At 48.5% G+C, this 19,029-nt stretch overlaps 1 protein-coding gene across 1 annotated transcript in view; it reads right to left on the reverse strand.

The window, feature by feature from the left end:
* Nucleotides 1–19,029, reverse strand: part of INSR (insulin receptor) — a 138,500-nt gene that overhangs the window by 111,477 nt on the left and 7,994 nt on the right. The window contains exon 2 of the mRNA XM_060233110.1: nt 658–1,209. Within this exon, the coding sequence (XP_060089093.1) occupies nt 658–1,209 (552 nt within the window). The remainder of the gene's footprint in view (nt 1–657; nt 1,210–19,029) is intronic.

The raw sequence follows: 19,029 nt of genomic DNA on the forward strand, positions 1-19,029 counted from the left end.
ATGGCAAACCACCCCTTAAAAAGTCTGCCATGAAAACGTTGTGAAAGCAACGTCACCCCAGAGTCGGAAAGGACTGGTGCTCGCACAGGGGACTACCGTTACCTTTATGGGAGCCTGATCAGGTGGAAAGGCGGCATGAAGATGTTTTACATAAATAAAGCCCTATATGGCCTGGGACCTGCCTACCTGAGGGACCGTCTCTCCCCACACGTTCCCCAGAGAGTACTGAGGTCTGGGACTCAAAATTTTCTCACCATCCCCGGGCCCAAAGAAGTGCGCCTCAAAATAACTAGGGACAGGGCCTTTTCCACAACGGCCCCTATGTGGTGGAACCAGCTACCGGAAGAGGTGAGGGCCCTGCGGGATCTTACTCAGTTCCGCAGGGCCTGTAAGACGACCCTCTTCCGGTTAGCCTACGCCTGACTGGACAAATGTAGCTTTCTAGATCTTAGATTTTTGTGATTATACTGCACGGTTTTAATGTAAAATGTAAAATTTTAAGGTTTTTAGGTTTTAAATGTTTGAATTTAAATGTATTAATTTGTTCCGATTTTATTGTTTTATTATTTGTTGTAAGCCGCCCTGAGCCACTTGTGGGAAGGGCGGGATATAAGTTACGGAATAAATAAATAAATAAACCTTGTCGAACGGCCCTACCTCTCTGGCAATGCTCATGGGTCCAGCAGCGCTCGATGAAAATGCCGTTGATGACAGTAGGCGGGCAGCTGCCTTTCCCCTGCGCCACTCCGGGGCACATGTCTCCGCACTCCTCCTTGTCGTCCTTGTTGGACTTAATGTAGTTGTCTTCTGCAGAATCCAAAATCCGAGACCAGTCAATGGTGGACAAATAGCAGAGTTCGTCGTTCTTCTCTATCCTCACAGCGCCGCGGGTGATGTTCATAAGGCTATAGAGGCCAATCTCCTTCAAGTGAACCATCTCAAAGATGACCAAGGCGTAGTTGAAGAAGAGGTGAGTCCCTCGGATGACGGTCAAGTTGGGGAACAGCTTTTTTAAGCTCTCTAGGCCATAGACCCGGAACAGCAGCAAGTAGTCCGTGATCACGGTCAGTTTCGGGAAGCTGAGATCCCGGAAGTCCGCAGCCTTGGTTTTGAACATCAGCAAGATCTGCAGGTGTCCCTCAATTACAGTACAATTTTCAAGCAAACTGAACTTGGTCATGTTGTTCCGGATGTCGATGCTGTCACAAACTGGGCAAGAAGCAGAAACGACAAAAAGAGTTTTTAAGAAAACATTCCAAGTTCGGTGGGTTTTTTTAATGCCAACAACATGCAGACAGATCTTCATTTGTAAGTACATTTCCACATGGGGATATTACAATTTCCAGCTGCAACGTTTTGTAAGTTGGAACGTTGGCTACTTTCCCCAGACCCATTTCTGTTATACTAGCAGTACAGTGAGGCCCAATTGAAATATGACATCTTTAATAGTGGCCAGCTGGAAATTTTTCTAACTTATACCCTTCTGCTCTGAACCAGGAGGCTTCTACTTGTTTTAATATATTGCTTTTATTGATTTTTAATGTCTTAAAGTGTTGTGATGTTGTATTTTGTAGTCTGCTCTGAGCCCATTCGTGGGGCAGGGTGAAATAGAAATTCACTAAAAAAAACAAACCAAAAAATCCCATATTCTCCAACCAGCAAACATCCCAACTTAGAAACCTCATTTAGTAAGGGCCTGTTTCAGGCCTGTAGCTACAGTGGAGCCGAGCGGGGCCAGGCCCGTCCTTTCAACCCTCCCCCCTACCAATTGTATGGGCCGTCCATTGGAGAATCCCCATTCTGTCCCCTTTGCTAATCGCCACGCTACACAAGTGGCAGCATTCCTGCTGGTCTTTTCGCTTTTTTCTCGCCCTCCTTCCCTAACAGAGCATGCAGAGCAAGGGCAGGGGGCGGGAGGTTCAAGAGGTCACTCTCTCTATGAGAGGGGGGCACATAAGAAAGGGGTGGGGGGAGCAGAGCTGCTGTGACTGCCCAGGCATGAAGGGGAGTTAGCTCGTGGAACTCAAGAAGAAGAAGAAGAAGACACTGGATATATATCCCGCCCTCCACTCTGAATTTCAGGGTCTCCAAGCAGCTCACAATCTCCTTTATCTTCTCCCTCCACAACAGACACCCTGTGAGATGGGTGGGGCTGAGAGAGCTCACCCAGAAGCTTCCCTTTCAAGGACAGAGTCTCAGAGAGGCCTACAATCTCCTTTCCCTTCCCTCCCCCACAAAGACACCCTGTGAGGTAGGTGGGGCTGAGAGAGCTCTTGCAGCAGCTGCCCTTTCAATGACAACTCCTATGAGAGCTATGGCTGACCCAAGGCCATTCCAGCAGCTGCAAATGGAGGAGTGGGGAATCAAACCCTGTTCTCTCAGATAAGAGTCCGCACCCTTAATCGCTACACCAAACTGGCTCTCAAGGCAGCTTACAGTGTGGAGAGCTCAGGGCCACCAAACCAGGTGCCCCCCCCCAACAACAAATTCTGCTGTGGGGCCCACCAAACCTGAAATCTTGGCTATAGCCCTGGCCTGTTTATAAGGTAAGTTACTCCAAGGAAGCCAAGACTGATGTCAGCTAAAAGCGAAAAAACCTGTCCCCCACTCACACCTGCTCATTTTGACAGCAGACCAAGCGAACTGTACTGGGGGGGAGGGGGAGAGGACAGTTCAAAATTCACAGAATGCAGGGCAGAAGGAAATATGGGGATAACCGCTCATTAGGTTTGCTCAGGTGTTCAAGCACAGCGGAGGAGAGCTTCTGTCCCAAATGACGTTCCTCTCCTTGATCACTCAAAATAGTTTGGGGATAGACACAGCTATTGAAAGAGTTTTTCAGAACATAAGAACATAAGAAAAGCCATGTTGGATCAGGCCAATGGCCCCTCCAGTCCAACACTTTAAGTCACATAAGAACATAAGAGAAGCCCTGTTGGATCAGGCCAATGGCCCATCCAGTCCAACACTCTGTGTCACATAAGAACATAAGAGAAGCCATGTTGGACCAGGCCAGTGGCCCATCCAGTCCAAAACTCTTTGTCACATAAGAACAGAAGAGAAGCCCTGCTGGATCAAGCCAATGGCCCATCCAGTCCAACACTCTGTGTCACATAAGAACAGAAGAGAAGCCCTGTTGCATCAGGCCAATGGCCCCTCCAGTCCAACACTCTGTGTCACATAAGAACATAAGAGAAACCCTGCTGGATCAAGCCAATGGCCCATCCAGTCCACCACTCTGTGTCACATAAGAACAGAAGAGAAGCCCTGTTGCATCAGGCCAATGGCCCCTCCAGTCCAAAACTCTGAGTCACATAAGAGAAGCCCTGTTGGATCAGGCCAATGGCCCATCCAGTCCAACACTCTGTGTCACATAAGAACGTAAGAGAAGCCCTGTTGGATCAGTCCAATGGCCCATCCAGTCCAACACTCTGTGTCACACAGTCGCCACAAAAACCAGGTGCCATCAGGAGGTCCACCTGTGGGACCAGGATTCTAGAAGCGCTCCCACTGTGCCCCCTCAAGTTCCAAGAATACCGAGCATCACTACCCCAAACAGAAAAACATAAGAGAAGCCATATTGGATCAGGCCAATGGCCCATCCAGTCCAACACTCTGTGTCACACACTGGGAAAAAAAATACAAGTGCCATCAGGAGGCTCACAAGTGGGGCTAGAAGCCCTTCCACTTTGCCCCCCCCCAGCACCAAGAATACAGAGCATCACTGCCCCAGAGAGTTCCAATAATATACTGTGGCTAATAGCCACTGATGGACCTCTGCTCCATATTTTTATCCAATCCCCTCTTAAAGCTGGCTATGCTTGTAGCCGCCACCACCTCCTGTGGCAGTGAATTCCACATGTTAATCACCCCTTGGGTGAAGAAGTACTTCCTTTTATCCATTCTAACTAGACTGCTCAGCAATTTCATGGAATGCCCACGAGTTCTTGTATTGTGAGAAAGGGAGAAAAGTACTTCTTTCTCTGCTTTCTCCATCCCATGCAGAATCTTGTAGACCTCTATCATGTCACCCCGCAGTCGACGTTTCTCCAAGCTAAAGAGCCTCAAGCGTTTTAACCTTTCTTCATAGGGAAAGTGTTCCAAACTTTAAATCATTTTAGTTGCCCTTTTCTGCACTTTTTCCAATGCTATAATATCCTTTTTTGAGGTGCAGTAACCAGAATTGTGCACAGTATTCCAAATGAGACCGCACCATCAATTTATACAGGGGCATTATGATACTGGCTGATCTGATTCATTGAATTCAGGAAATTCAGCTCACACTTCTTGGGCCTAGTTCTCCTTAAGGCACTAAAAACCCATTTGGGCCACAGCATTTCACGACAGAATGCTCAAGAGCAGCATTTCCTCTAAACTGAGACCGATTCCCCACTAGCCTTATTCCGCTCTCATGCTCCTCTTCTCTGCGGGACTCCCGTCGCTTTGTCTTTTTGGGGCAGCAAAGAGAAACCGATTTTTAGAGGATCTTGTTTGCTGCGCAAAAGAGGCAGAGCTAGTTGCATCCCCGGGGCAGAGAGTGTGAAATCTGACAGAAGCCCCGTGGAGAAGAGGAGAGTTTGAGCGGCATAAGGCTAGTGGGGAATCGGTCTGAGTTAGTATGAGCTAGCTTGGAGTTTTTTAGCCTCCAGCTCACACACATTTTTTGTCATACCTCAGGGAGGATGGCCTCAGAGCAAACTAATTTATGCAGCAGCCAAATTGGTTACTCACAACTCACAAAGTCAGATTTCTGCTCGCAAGACTCCACAGCTTAGAGGGAACATTGCTCAAGACCAAGAAATTTACAGCAGACAGAAAACTGCCCTGACGTGGAAAAGACTAGGGAAGAACCTTTCTCTTGAACATCTACTTCCTCTGAGCCAGAAATTTTTAACTTATGTATTATCAAGTCACACAAGGAGTCTGAGGATGGGCACTCTGCTTCATCAAGATCTGGGCCTTATTAAGCTCAAAAGGGCTCAAACGAAGGAAACATTCTTCATATTGCAGTATGCAACACACACAGGCTACACACGCACGAGGTTTGGAATCCTGTTCGATCCCAGTGGAAGCTGGGTTCAGGTAACCAGCTTATGGTTGACTCAACCTTCCACCCTTCCGAGATCAGTCAAATGAGTCCCCAGCTTGTGGGGGGGGGGAGCGTAGATGACTGGGGAAGGCAATGGCAAACCACCCTGTAAAAAAGTCTGCCGTGAAAACGCCGTGATGCGACGTCGGAAAAAACTGGTGCTTGCACAGGAGACTGCCTTTACCTTTTAGAAGGAGGAAAGAGGCTTTTGAAACATTAAGAGTCTGGTCTCTTTGAGGTTGTCCTTTGCCAATGAATAGCCAAGCAGGTAATTTTCTATCACATCCACCCTCCACCCCCACCACATAACTAGTGTTCAAGAATACATTGCAAGCTAATTAATTCCATGATCTGCTGCTATTACACAAGACTCGCTCATGGGTAGGAGGCAGAAAAACAAGGTGGCGGCCGGGGGTTACGCGGGTTCAACTGGACCCAGCTCTGGCTGAAATCTGACCAGCGGCACTTATATGTGTGAAATATTCTATAGTCTACCGTCACCGACAAAACAGATGGAATCTCTCTTTAGCCATTTTCAACTTTTCAGCGATTTCAAAATTTAAATCTGCTCCTAAATTCAATTTTACCTACATGAATACTTTAAACAAAGAAGAACTGAAGAAGAATTGCAGATTTATACCCCGCCTTTCTCTCTGAATCAGAGACTCAGAGCGGTTTAAGCCGCCAAGCAAAGACTACCATGGAAAGAACAAAGTGGGGGGCCAGCCGGGAACCATTAAAACCAACAATGTTTTATTCAAAATATGAAAATTATCAGTATGCATATAAAAAATGTATAGAGTCATAAGTTTCATTTCACTTTGCCTGAGGAAGTGTGTATAGAAGAAGAAGACACCTGCAGATTTATACCTTGCCCTTCTCTCTGAATCAGAGTCTCAGAGCAGTCACAATCTCCTTTCCCTTCCTCCCCAACAGCAGATACTCTGTGAGGCGGGTGGGGCTGAGAGGACTCTCCCAGAAGCTGCCCTTTCAAGGACAGAGTCTCAGAGAGGCCTATAATCTCCTTTCCACCATCTCTCCCTAAAGTCAGTCTTGTCTACTCAGACTGGCAGCAGCTCTCCAGAGTCTCAAGCTGAGGTTTTTCACACCTACTTGTCTGGACTCTTTTTAGTTGGAGATGCTGGGGATTGAACCTGGGACCTTCTGCTTACCAAGCAGATGCTTTACCACAGAGCCACCATCTCTCCCTAAAGTCAGTCTTGTCTACTCAGACTGGCAGTGGCTCTCCAGGGTCTCAAGCGGAGTTTTTTGATGCCTCTTTGCCTGGACCCTTTTTTAGTTGGAGATGCCAGGGACTGAACCTGGGACCTTTTGCTCACCAAACAGATGCTCTACCACTGAGCCACCGTCCTTCCAAAGATATCAAAAAAGCTGTTGTGCTTATAAATCTGTGAAGAACTGTTGTAAAGAACTGTATACTATTTAATAGACATAATAATTTGCTAGCACGGTGAGTTTTTTTGAGAAGTATGCACTGCTATCAGCCTGGCGTCCAGCGCACATCAAAACCGCCACTACCAAACACGGGGTGTTAACAAACCTCAAGTCACAGTCGCTCAAGTCTGGACTTGCTTAGAGCAGTATAGATAATCACTGCTAATCACCAGCCGACTTCAGCTCAAAACCATAATTCTGTGGTGTTGCTTGCGGTTAGCCTCATCCTGCATGGTGAAGCCAGCCCAGTTCTGTAATGAGTAACCCCTTGAACCAGCAACAGCCCGAAGCTACTCTCAAACGTGGCAAGCGCCTCTTTCTTCTCTTAGGCCTCTGGATAGGCCCCGTTTCTGAGCTCTCTTGGGAAAGCTTGAAACCCCGTCATTTACAAAAGCCTTCGGGTCCATTTTGGTTTACCCAGGAGGACAATTAACAGTGGTTTTGTGGCTTATAATAAAGATAATGTTGTTTGTGCCTATTTAGTTTGGGGGGGATTTGTGGATTATTTTTTAAGTGTTTTATAGCAGTCTTATTTTAAACGCAATTGATTCTTTGCCGTGAGCTGCCTTGAGCCCTTTGGCGATAGGTGGGGTAACCAGGGGTCGTTTTGTAGAAAAGTAGGGGGTGGAGCTCATTAGCATAATTCATTAGGATATGCCGCCCACCCCCAACAGCCAAAAGCCACCCGATTCAAGAAAGGAGAGCCCCAGGTGAGCGAGGCCTGCTTGGGCTGGCTAGAGATCCAGCCAGCCCAAGCAGGCCTCGATCACCTGGGGCTCTCTTTGGCGGCCCCACCCCTCAGTCAAAAGGCCAGCAAGCTACCCGCCACCCAAAATCACATAAGCAGTGGAAAAAAGGTGGCATGGCTTCTCCAGGGGCTAATGTGGGCTGCTGGGGGCGTGGGCAAAGCCCTTGGTGGCTGGTTTGCTGCCCGCTCTCCTAATACAGGGATTGTTATGCAGCTGCACCTACTATTCAATGGACAAGGAAGGTGGGGAGGAGGAGAAGACAACGACGACATTGAATTTATATTCCACCCTCCACTCAAGAGTCTCAGAGCGGCTCACGATCTCCTTTACCTCCCCCTCCCCCCACACACAACAGATATCCTATGAGGTGGGTGGGGCTGAGAGAGCTCTTATAGCAGCTGCCATTTCAAGGACAACTCCTACGAGAGCTCTGGCTGACCCAAGGCCATTCCAGCAGGTGAAAGTGGAGGAGTGGGGAATCAAACCCGGTTCTCCCAGATAAGAGTCTGCACACTTAGAGCTCTGGCTGACCCAAGGCCATTCCAGAAGGTGCAAGTGGAGGAATGGGGAATCAAAACCGGCTCTCCCAGATAAGAGTCCGCACACTTAACCACTACACCAAACTGGCTCTCTGGAGGAGGGGGAACCCTCGGAAAGGTTCAGGAGCTGTGCTCCTGTGAGCTCCTGCTGAATTCAGGGCCTGGTGGTAACTATAAATACAAAGAAGTAGAAGAAGATATTGGATTTATATCCCGCCCTCCACTCCAAAGAGTCTCAGAGCGGCTCACAATCTCCTTTCCCTTCCTCCCCCACAACAGACACCCTGTGAGGTAGGTGGGGCTGGAGAGGGCTCTCACAGTAGCTGCTCTTTCAAGGACAACCTCTGCCAGAGCTATGGCTGACCCAAGGCCATTCCAGCAGGTGCAAGTGGAGGAGTGGAGAATCAAACCCGGTTCTCCCAGATAAGAGTTTGCACACTTAACCACTACACCAAACAGGCACTTAGTGCTGAAATTGTTCCTGCCTGAAGGGCCAGGCAAAGGAATCTCTAGTAGAGTTATGCCAACTGGAGCCCATTCGGTCCCATGGGCTTCGACTGGAGTAGTTCTGCACAGGACTGCACGGCGAGCTTCCTGAGACTCACAGCTCTTCTGGAAAGCAAGGAAACGGCTGCAGTAGCAAAACGTCACCCCCCGTGATCTTGTGGTCCAGCCTGGCACAATATGTTCTGCCACACCACCACCCCTGGCCTGCCTCTGTAAACACGGTGGGGGCGGGGGTGGCATAAATACCAAGGAAAATGAGATTATGATCTGGTATTTCAACAGCAACAAAAAAAAGATTAAATAAGTTCCCACCCTCCGTCTATGTAAAGCTTAGCAAATATATTACCCCAATCCTAAACTTGCAGATCGAGCCAGATCTCGGCTTGACGCCACCACGCGGGGAAGGATGTAGGAAGCGCCACTCCTTCCGCAGTTCATGGGGTGAAGGAATGAACTCAAAGGCCTCCTTGCTCCTGTGGGTTGGCCCCCACGAATCAGGAAGACCCCATGGCTGTTCCGTGTCTCTGCTCTGCAACAATGCCCTCCTTCCTCCCACTTTCCAGGGGTGCCAAAAGCAAACTGGGTAACAATGTCTGCCGCCAGTGACTCTTCAGCACTGGAAAAATTATAGCATTGGGAAAAGTCCAGAAAAGGGCAACTAGAATGATTAAAGGTTTGGAACACTTTCCCTATGAAGAAAAGTTAAAACGCTTGGGGCTCTTTAGCTTGGAGAAACGTTGATTGAGGGGTGACATGATAGAGGTTGACAAGATTATGCATGGGATGGAGAAGGTAGAGAAAGAAGTCCTTTTCTCCCTTTCTCACAATACAAGAACTCGTGGGCATTCGATGAAATTGCTGAGCAGTTGAGTTAAAACAGATAAAAGGAAGTCCTTCTTCCCCCAAAGGGTGATTAACATGTGGAATTCACTGCCACAGGAGTGGCAGGGCTTCTCTTCTGTTCTTATGGGACACAGAATGTTGGACTGGATGGGCCACTGGCCTGATCCAACGTGGCTTCTCTGATGTTCTTATGTAACACAGAGTGTTGGACTGGATGGGCCACTGGCCTGATCCAACAGGGCTTCTCTGATGTTCTTATGTGACACAGAGTGTTGGACTGCAGGGGCCACTGGCCTGATCCAACATGGCTTCTCTTCTGTTCTTATGAGATACAGTGTTGGGCTGGATGGGCCATTGGTCTGATCCAACATGGCTTCTCTTATGTTCTTATGTGACACAGAGTGTTGGACTGGATGGGCCATTGGCCTGATCCAACATGGCTTCTCTTATGTTCTTATGTGACACAGAGTGTTGGACTGGATGGGCCACTGGCCCAATCCAACATGGCTTCTCTTCTGTTCTTATGAGACACAGTGTTGGGCTGGATGGGCCATTGGCCTGATCCAACATGGCTTCTCTTATGTTCTTATGTGACACAGAGTGTTGGACTGGATGGACCATTGGCCTGCTCCAACATGGCTTCTCTTATGTTCTTATGTGACACAGAGTGTTGGACTGGATGGACCATTGGCCTGATACAACATGGCTTCTCTTATGTTCTTCTGTGACACAGAGTGTTGGACTGGATGGGCCACTGGCCTGATCCAACATGGCTTCTCTTATGTTCTTATGTGACACAGAGGGTGTTTTCGCACTCACCTTCAGCCGGCGCCGCGACCCTCTTGACGACGGAGGATCTGTGCTGATTTCCCACACGAAGCGCTGGAGCAACCAGAAGAGCCGCCAATTTCCGGCGCGAAGCCCGCTCAAGCGTTTTCCTGCTTCCTGGCGATTTGCGTTTGAGCGGGCTTCGCGCCGGAAATTGGCGGCTCTTCTGGTTGCTCCAGCGCTTCGTGTGGGAAATCAGCACAGATCCTCCGTCGTCAAGAGGGTCGCGGCGCCGGCTGAAGGTGAGTGCGAAAACACCCAGAGTGTTGGACTGGATGGGCCATTGGCCTGATCCATCATGGCTTCTCTTATGTTCTTATGTTCAGAGTTTCATCGCCTGCTCTGTGGAATCCCATGTTTAGCTCCATCTAGCCCAGGGGTGTCAAACTCATTTTTTATGAGGGCCGTATCTGACATAAATGAGACTTCGTCGAGCCACGCCATGTCGGACTGGGCCATGTGTGCCTATTTATTTATTCAGTAGGAGGCTTATAGTCCGCCTTTTCCCTTAAAAGTGCTCAAGGCGGATCACAACATATAATAATAACAATAAAAAGCCTACACTTCAAAGTTAAAACACCATATTAAAATTAAACAGTAAAAACAATAAATAAAATGCACCACCGGGGGACAGGGCACAGCGTATCAGTAGTAACCAGTTGTGGGCCCACCTTAAACGATGGTAATAACAATAAGATAGCACTGTAATAAAGCACAATGTCACCACAAGGGAGGCCAAATGATGGAATAATAGGACACCCGCTGCCTCAACCATAGGTCTGGCAGAACAGCTCTATCTCGCAGGCCTACGAAATTTAAGATTAGGTAGCAGATACATAAACTTTTTAAAGGACGCAGACAAAAATTACTAAAAAAATTTTTTTTAATTTAAAATAAAACATGCTTAAAACATTAATACTGGCAGGCCTTAAAGGTGCTTTCTTTGTATCTCTCCCACAGGATCCAAGGAGCTGGGCAAATGAAGCTCTGGCTCTTTTCCTCCCTCCCCAGGGGGCCAGGGGGAGGAGCCTCACCCAATGGAGAAAACAGAGGCTTTGTTCTTTAGCTCCTGTGCGATCGAGCAAGCATTGCGAAGCAAGCTGAGATGCAAAAGGAAGCAAGACACAGGGAGAAGGAAGCAGACATGAGCTAGCTGCTTGGGGGCCTGATTCGGCTCCTGGGCTGCCTGTTTGACATCTGTGACCTAGCGGCTGCTCCTACAGAAGTGGTTGCTACTTTTGAGCTGCTGAATACCAGGGATGATGAGTTTACCCGCTGCTTCTTCCTGTTATGGCCCTTCAGATTGCAAAACCAATTAAACTTGATATGCTTCCAGAGATCAGGCTTAGAACATTCCAAATATAAGAATATAAGACAGGCTAGCTTTCCTTGACAATGTCACAGTTCATCATTATCTTAGTCCTAATGGCTGGGACTTCTCCACATTGTCCCTCACCCCTTTGGCAAGAGGGAGCCCTCAGGTAAATGTTCTGTCTTTCATAGCTTGTGCCTTTTTATGGTAAGCACAAAAGAGCTTCTTTTCACAAGAGAGCCAGTTTGGTGTAGTGGTTAAGCGTGTGGACTCTTATCTGGGAATACCAGGTTTGATTCCCCACTCCTCCACTTGCTCCTGCTGGAATGGCCTTGGGTCAGCCAGAGCTCTCGCAGGAGTTGTCCTTGAAAGGGCAGCTGCTGTGAGAGCCCTCTCAGCCCCACCCACCTCACAGGGTGTCTGTTGTGGGAGAGGAAGGGAAAGGAGATTGTAGGCCGCCTAGGCAGGCTCAGGGCGGCTAACAACATCTTATGGGGAGATGTTGTGGGGGAGGAAGGGAAAGGAGATTGTAGGCCGCTCTGAGACTCTGTCCTTGAACAGGCAGCTTCTGGGAGAGCTCTCTCAGCCCCACCTACCTCACAGAGTGTCTGTTGTGGGGGAGGAAGGGAAAGGAGATTGTAGGCTGCTCTGAGACTCTGCCTGTGAAAGGGCAGTTTTTGGGAGAGCTCTCTCAGTCCCACCTGCCTCACAGGGTGTCTGTTGTGGGGGAGGAAGGGAAAGGAGATTGTAGGTCACTCTGAGACTCCATGCTTGAAACGGCAGCTTCTGGGAGAGCTCTCTCAGCCCCGCCCACCTCACAGGGTATCTGTTATAGAGGAAGATATGGGAGATTGTATGCTGCTCTGAGTCTCTGATTCAGAGAGAAGGGCAAGGTATAAATCTGCAGTCTTCTCCTTCCTTCCTTCCTTCCTTCCTTCCTTCCTTCCTTCCTTCCTTCCTTCCTTCCTTCCTTCCTTCCTTCCTTCCTCATAACCTGGGAATTTATAGCCTGTTTTAAGAGTCTCCTTTCTAGCCCTCTGGTTCTTAGCAGTTTCTGCCCCTTTTGGGTGCAACCTTCTAGCAAGGTGGGGAACGGGAAGCCCTTGTGTGACTCCAGCCAGAGGGATTTGCATAGCTCTGTGCTTGGAGCTGGAGAGTTGTACTTCCAGCCCCCTCCTTCCTGCGAGCTTTGAGTCTGCAGCTGGCTTTCCACAAAGGGAGGGAGGGCAAACACTGAGACGTTTGGGTGATTTCTTGAACAGAGGGCAACACGTCTCTGCACGGGGCTGGGGAGATATTATGGAAGTTAGGTTCACCGAGGCCGTCCTCAGCTGTTAACACGGCTGCTCATCAGACCAGACCATTTATTTACTAATAAAAAATATTAACCTTGCAATGCCTGGCTGCTCAACAAGATTTTTCTGGCCTCGAATTCAGGTTGCCTCGTAAATCAACCCATGGAATTTTCCCACTCTTTTAAAGAAACACTTTGGAGATCTTGTGCCTTTAAAGGCAATACTGAAAGGCATCCCAAAAGTTAACCATTCCCAACACAAAATATTGTGAAATGGAAGAGCAGTCTAGCGGATAGAGTCTTCCTCCATCCCATCATTAGGTTCTAAAAGATCACAAGCTAGACTTACTCAAGGCGGGTCAGAAACACCATCCACGTAGTATATGAGAGGGCCAGTGTGGTTTTATTTTTATTTTATTTATTTATGATTTATATCCCGCCTTTCCACGGAGTGGCTCAGGGCGGCTCACAACAGAAAGTCAAACATAAAATTAAACTAACATTTAGATATATAAGCATTTAAAACATTTAAAACCTTAGAAACATTAAACATTACAACAGTATGTATAAGAGGAGTCTGGTAAAGCTACATTTAGTTTCTCATATCAGTTAGGTATAGGCTAGCCGGAAGAGGGTTGTCTTACAGGCCCTGCGGAACTGAACAAGGTCCCGCAGGGCCCTCACGTCCTCCGGCAGCTGATTCCACCATGTAGGGGCCATAACAGAGAAGGCCCTGCCCCTAGTAGATTTTAGGCGAGCTTCTTTTGGCCCGGGGATGGCGATAAGGTTTTGGGTTCCCGATCTCAGTACTCTCTGGGGAACATATGGGGAGAGACGGTCCTTCAGGTAGGCAGGTCCCAGGCGATATAGGGCTATAAAGGTAATGACCAGCACCTTGTACCGAACTCGGTACATTACTGGAAGCCAGTGCAGAGTCCGAAGACCCGGCCGAATGTGCCCCCATCAGGCTAAGAGCATCAGGCTAGCTTCTAGCAGATCTGGATTTGAATCCCCAAATTGTGCCATGAGACCTGGGCCAGTCATACACTGTCAGTTGTGATGAGGATAAAATGGAAGAGAAGAGAACCTTGTAAGCTACTCTGGGACCCCACTGGAGAGAAGATCGAATACAAATGAATTAAATAAATACCTTTATTAGGACCAACCTAATAACACATAGAAGTTGTCAAGATCCCCTGCCATGTTAATGTTGCGTTTATTCCTGCGCTGTTCTGAAACACCTGCTTTGCTACTGGGAAACGAAAGTACGTGGGCCTTCCAACAGTCTCTGTCTCTCAAGGTCATCGCTATCTGTCAGAATGTTGTGCTAGCTGACTTATAGTGTGATATTGTCTGCTTCGCAACAACCTACAGTTTTGAACTTGTCTCGCGCCACAAAATTGGGTGCGCATGTAATGGCTAACTGTCCTCCTGTCCTCTTAACTGTCCTCCAGCTTGGTGTCGTGGTTAAGTGTGAGGACTCTTATTTGGGAGAACCGGGTTTGATTCCCCATTCCTCCACTTGCACCTGCTGGAACGGCCTTGGGTCAGCCATAGCTCTCCCGAGAGTTGTCCTTGAAAGGACAGCTGCTGTAAAAAGCTCTCTCGGCCCCACCCACCTCACAGGGTGTCTGTTGTGGGGGGGGAGGGAAAGGAGATTGTAGGCCGCTCTGAGTCTCTGTCCTTGAAAGGGCAGCTTCTGGGAGAGCCCTCTCAGCCCCAACCACCTCACAGGGTGTCTGTTGTGGGGGAGGAAGGGAAAGGAGATTGTAGGCCACTCTGAGTCTCTGTCCTGGAAAGAGCAGCTTCTGGGAGAGCCCTCTCAGCCCCAACCACCTCACAGGGTGTCTGTTGTGGGGGAGGAAGGGAAAGGAGATTGTAGGCCGCTCTGAGACTCTGTCCTTGAAAGGGCAGCTTCTGGGAGAGCTCTCTGAGCCCCACCCATTTCACAGGGTGTCTGCTGTGGGGGAGGAAGATAAAGGAAGTTGAGAGCCTCTCTGAGATTCGGAGTAGAGGGCAGGATATAAATCCAATTTCTTCTTCTCCTTCGTCTGCTCTCCTCCTCTGGTTCTTTGAGTCTTGACGTGCAAAATGCCAAAGGCCAGCGTGAGTCATGAGAGTTTGTGATTGACATTGTTGACTGTAAACACGCTCTTGCCTTCCAGAATTGCCTCAACCCGGTGGTGCTTTGACTTCTCTCCGGGATATCTCATGCGTATTGCTATTGAGCTAGCTAGCTTATGTAAGCAGCTCGTTCATTGCACTGGACATTCCTGCAACTTTTCAGGGCCTTAAGTCGTAACAGACTCCTGTTCAAGTAGCTTGCTAGTCGAAGGGCCTCTTCTCTGCCATCTTTCTCGGCTTTACCACTTACTCTCTGTTCCAGCCGAAGGCGATGCTGCAGGTTTGCTAGCAAGAAGTGGTAGCATGGCTGCCCCACAAGCCGTTAAGGGTGGGGGCTGGAGGAATGTGTGGGGCAAGTCATGTGGAACGGATTTTCTCTGTAACTGCTCTCTGCCCATGGGTCAGGAACTGTGCGGGGTTTGACTCGGCTGTGTGAGTCCAGTAGTCCCAGTTTGCGCTTTGGTGCATTTGGCCTTTCTGTGGCTTTGGTGCATTTGGGCCTTTCTGTGGCTCCGTGTTGCCATCTTTAAGAGGATTTTGTGAGACGGCGGTTCCTGGACGGAGCCACAAAACGTACACTGAAGGTAATATCCATCTTCTGGGATAAGTAGCACTGGAGGGTGGAGCGGGAACCACCTGTTACTTCCACTCAGCAATCGGACAGCTTCGTCAATCAAGAACCAAAGCAGACGAGGAGCCGTCCCCCCAGGAAATGGGGCCGGGGGGGGGGGGTCTGATTGGCCCTTCTTTTCTCTTCATCCAGACAAGCCAGAGACATTTTGTTCATGCATAAGAGAAAGAAGTACTTTTCTCCTCTTCTCACAATACAAGAACTCGTGGGCATTCGATGAAATTGCTGAGCAGACAGGTTAAAATGGATAAAAGGAAGTCCTTCTTCACCCGAAGGGTGATTAACGTGTGGAATTCACTGCCACAGGAGGTGGCGGCGGCTGCCAGCATAGCCAACTTCAAGAGGGGATTGGATCAACATACTGAGCGGAGGTCCATCAGTAGCTATTGTTGGAACTCTCTGTCTGGAGCAGTGATGCTCCATATTCTTGGTTTTGGGGGGGGGGCATAGTGAGAGGGCTTCTAGTGTCCTGGCCTCATTGGTGGACCTGCTGATGCCATCTGGGTTTTTTGGCCACTGTGTCACACAGAGTGTTGGACTGGATGGGTCACTGGCCTGATCCAACACGGCTTCTCTTATGTTCTTATTTGTTGGCTTACTTCCTTTATAGTTCACTTTTCTCACTGGGACTCCAGGTGGGTAACTAGATGAACAAAACAACCCTCTCCCCAAAGGAGTAGAGAAAACGATCACCAGAGGAGGACGCAGGAGCCCCGTCGGTCGCTTCTCTTGGGTAGCTGAAGAGGAACCTTGCCCCCCCCCCCAGGGGTCATGAGCCTCCCTATAATAAGCGAGCCAGTTTGGTGTAGTGGTTAAGTGCGCGGACTCTTATCTGGGAGAACCAGGTTTGATTACTCACTCTTCCACTTGCACCTGCTGGAATGGCCTTGGGTCAGCCAGAGCTCTGGCAGAGGTTGTCCTTGAAAGAGCAGCTGCTGTGAGAGCCCTCTCAGCCCCACCCACCTCACAGGGAGATGATGGGAAAGAATATCTGGAAAATACAGGAGGTGGCGGCGGCTGCCAGCATAGCCAACTTCAAGAGGGGATTGGATCAACATACTGAGCGGAGGTCCATCAGTAGCTATTGTTGGAACTCTCTGTCTGGAGCAGTGATGCTCCATATTCTTGGTTTTGGGGGGGGGGGCATAGTGAGAGGGCTTCTAGTGTCCTGGCCTCATTGGTGGACCTGCTGATGCCATCTGGGTTTTTTGGCCACTGTGTCACACAGAGTGTTGGACTGGATGGGTCACTGGCCTGATCCAACACGGCTTCTCTTATGTTCTTATTTGTTGGCTTACTTCCTTTATAGTTCACTTTTCTCACTGGGACTCCAGGTGGGTAACTAGATGAACAAAACAACCCTCTCCCCAAAGGAGTAGAGAAAACGATCACCAGAGGAGGACGCAGGAGCCCCGTCGGTCGCTTCTCTTGGGTAGCTGAAGAGGAACCTTGCCCCCCCCCCCCAGGGGTCATGAGCCTCCCTATAATAAGCGAGCCAGTTTGGTGTAGTGGTTAAGTGCGCGGACTCTTATCTGGGAGAACCAGGTTTGATTACTCACTCTTCCACTTGCACCTGCTGGAATGGCCTTGGGTCAGCCAGAGCTCTGGCAGAGGTTGTCCTTGAAAGAGCAGCTGCTGTGAGAGCCCTCTCAGCCCCACCCACCTCACAGGGTGTCTGTTGTGGGGAGAGAAGATATAGGAGATTATAAGCTGCTCTGAGTCTCTGATTCAAAGAGAAGGGCAGGGTATAAATCTGCAATTCTTCTTATGCAGTTTACTAAGATAAACAAACAAGAGAAATTGATGAAAAGAAGTTATTGAAAGGTAAAATCCACCTGAGACCCCTTGCCCCAAAATCCATGAATGTTACCTTTTGCTTGGAGCTGCATATCACAATAACCCTCCCTTGTGTGAGAGAGGATTTAAAAACAACGCTGCCAAATCTTTGTATAACTGCCATTCTCCCTAAACAGGATCTCAAAGCGGATAACCATATTTTAAGAATCAAATTTGAAACAATGAAGCATCTAAAAACAGCAAAGCGAGAGGGCCAGAACCGGACCAGAATTCAGCCATTACCATGTGCTCTTCTGCATAACACTGTTTTGCAATTCCTTCTGAACGCTGTAGAGCTCTGAGCTTTTTGAACATTTTCAAGCATGCTCTTCTATGGTGCCGCTATGAAAAAAACTGGACAAGGGGTGTTCTGACTTGTTTTGAAGAGCAGATGGAGAGAAGGAACTTGGGAGAACCGGAACTGCCGTGGGGGTTTGTACAGGGAGATGATGGGAAAGAATATCTGGAAAATACCGATAAGGAATTTTTTGTTGTTTGGATTTAGCTGAATGCACACGTTCTAGGCATCTCAGCAGCATATGGCTTCCAATATAAAAGGCTCCTGATAGAACAGCTCCTACAACAGCAATAAAGACACGTTCCCTTTATCCGTCTGAAGACGGAGGTTGTCCAGCAGCACCAAGAATGCCACCTCTATCCTGAATGCCGGCCTTGAAAGCCAGATTGAAAAGGATAATAATAATTTTTAAAATTATATTCCGTCCTCCCCGCCGAAGCAGGCTCAGGGCGGCTCACATAACATAAATACAGCATTACAATAGTAGAATAATAAAACAACAATGAAGGGCTGTTATCTAGTTGATAACCATTTTACCTTTCAATAACTTCTTTTCATCAATTTCTCTTGTTTGTTTATCTTAGTAAACTGCGTAAGAAGAATTGCAGATTTATACCCTGCCCTTCTCTCTGAATCAGAGACTCAGAGCAGTTTATAATCTCCTATATCTTCTCCCCCCACAACAGACACCCTGTGAGGTGGGTGGGGCTGAGAGGGCTCTCACGGCAGCTGCCCTTTCAAGGACAACCTCTGCCAGAGCTCTGGCTGACCCAAGGCCCTTCCAGCTGGTGCAAGTGGAGGAGTGGGGAATCAAACCCGGTTCTCCCAGATAAGAGTCTGCACACTTAACCACTACGCCGAACTGGCTCTCCGAAGAGTTTATATCCTGCTAACGTGCAAAGCCTTAAGTGGCAGAGTGCCCCAAGGGGATATAAACAAAAAATTAAAGGTATTTTACATGTCTCCTACAGTTTTGGCTTGTCAACCACTATTGTCAAAATCGAATGACACAAGTTATTACATTCAAGGGAAAGCAGGGAAAACTCTCTTGCGGTCTCTGTAGGGCAACCCAGACCATATGCTAACCTTGGACAGGTAAATCTTTTGCGGACTCACGACCATTTGCTAACCTGCTTGGACTGAACCTTTTCCGAGAAGACTGTACCAGACTTGGTATGAGAAAGAATGTACTAATGACGTGGACAGCGGATAACTCAAGGGCGATGGATGGATGCTTCCCATCTCCCCAAAAGCCTCAGTTCGGCAGCCAAAGTGGAGGAAAAAACCTGAGCGGATGCTGCCCTTTTCAAACTGGGCCCCACACCAGTAAGGTGTCCTACAGCCCAAAATTTTGTACTTTGAAAGTAAGGGCACCTTTTGAATTCTTTCCCCCAGTAATCAAAAGCACTGCCGTTCCCAAAACACAGCCTGCAGAGAGAGAAAGCAGGGACCTTCAGCTTACCCAGCATAACTGACATTCTGTGATGGTTATTTTTCCATTTGTGCACTCAAGGCCTTAACAAA

This window comes from Heteronotia binoei, chromosome 2 (genome assembly GCF_032191835.1).
Source record: "Heteronotia binoei isolate CCM8104 ecotype False Entrance Well chromosome 2, APGP_CSIRO_Hbin_v1, whole genome shotgun sequence".
Lineage (NCBI taxonomy): Eukaryota > Metazoa > Chordata > Lepidosauria > Squamata > Gekkonidae > Heteronotia > Heteronotia binoei.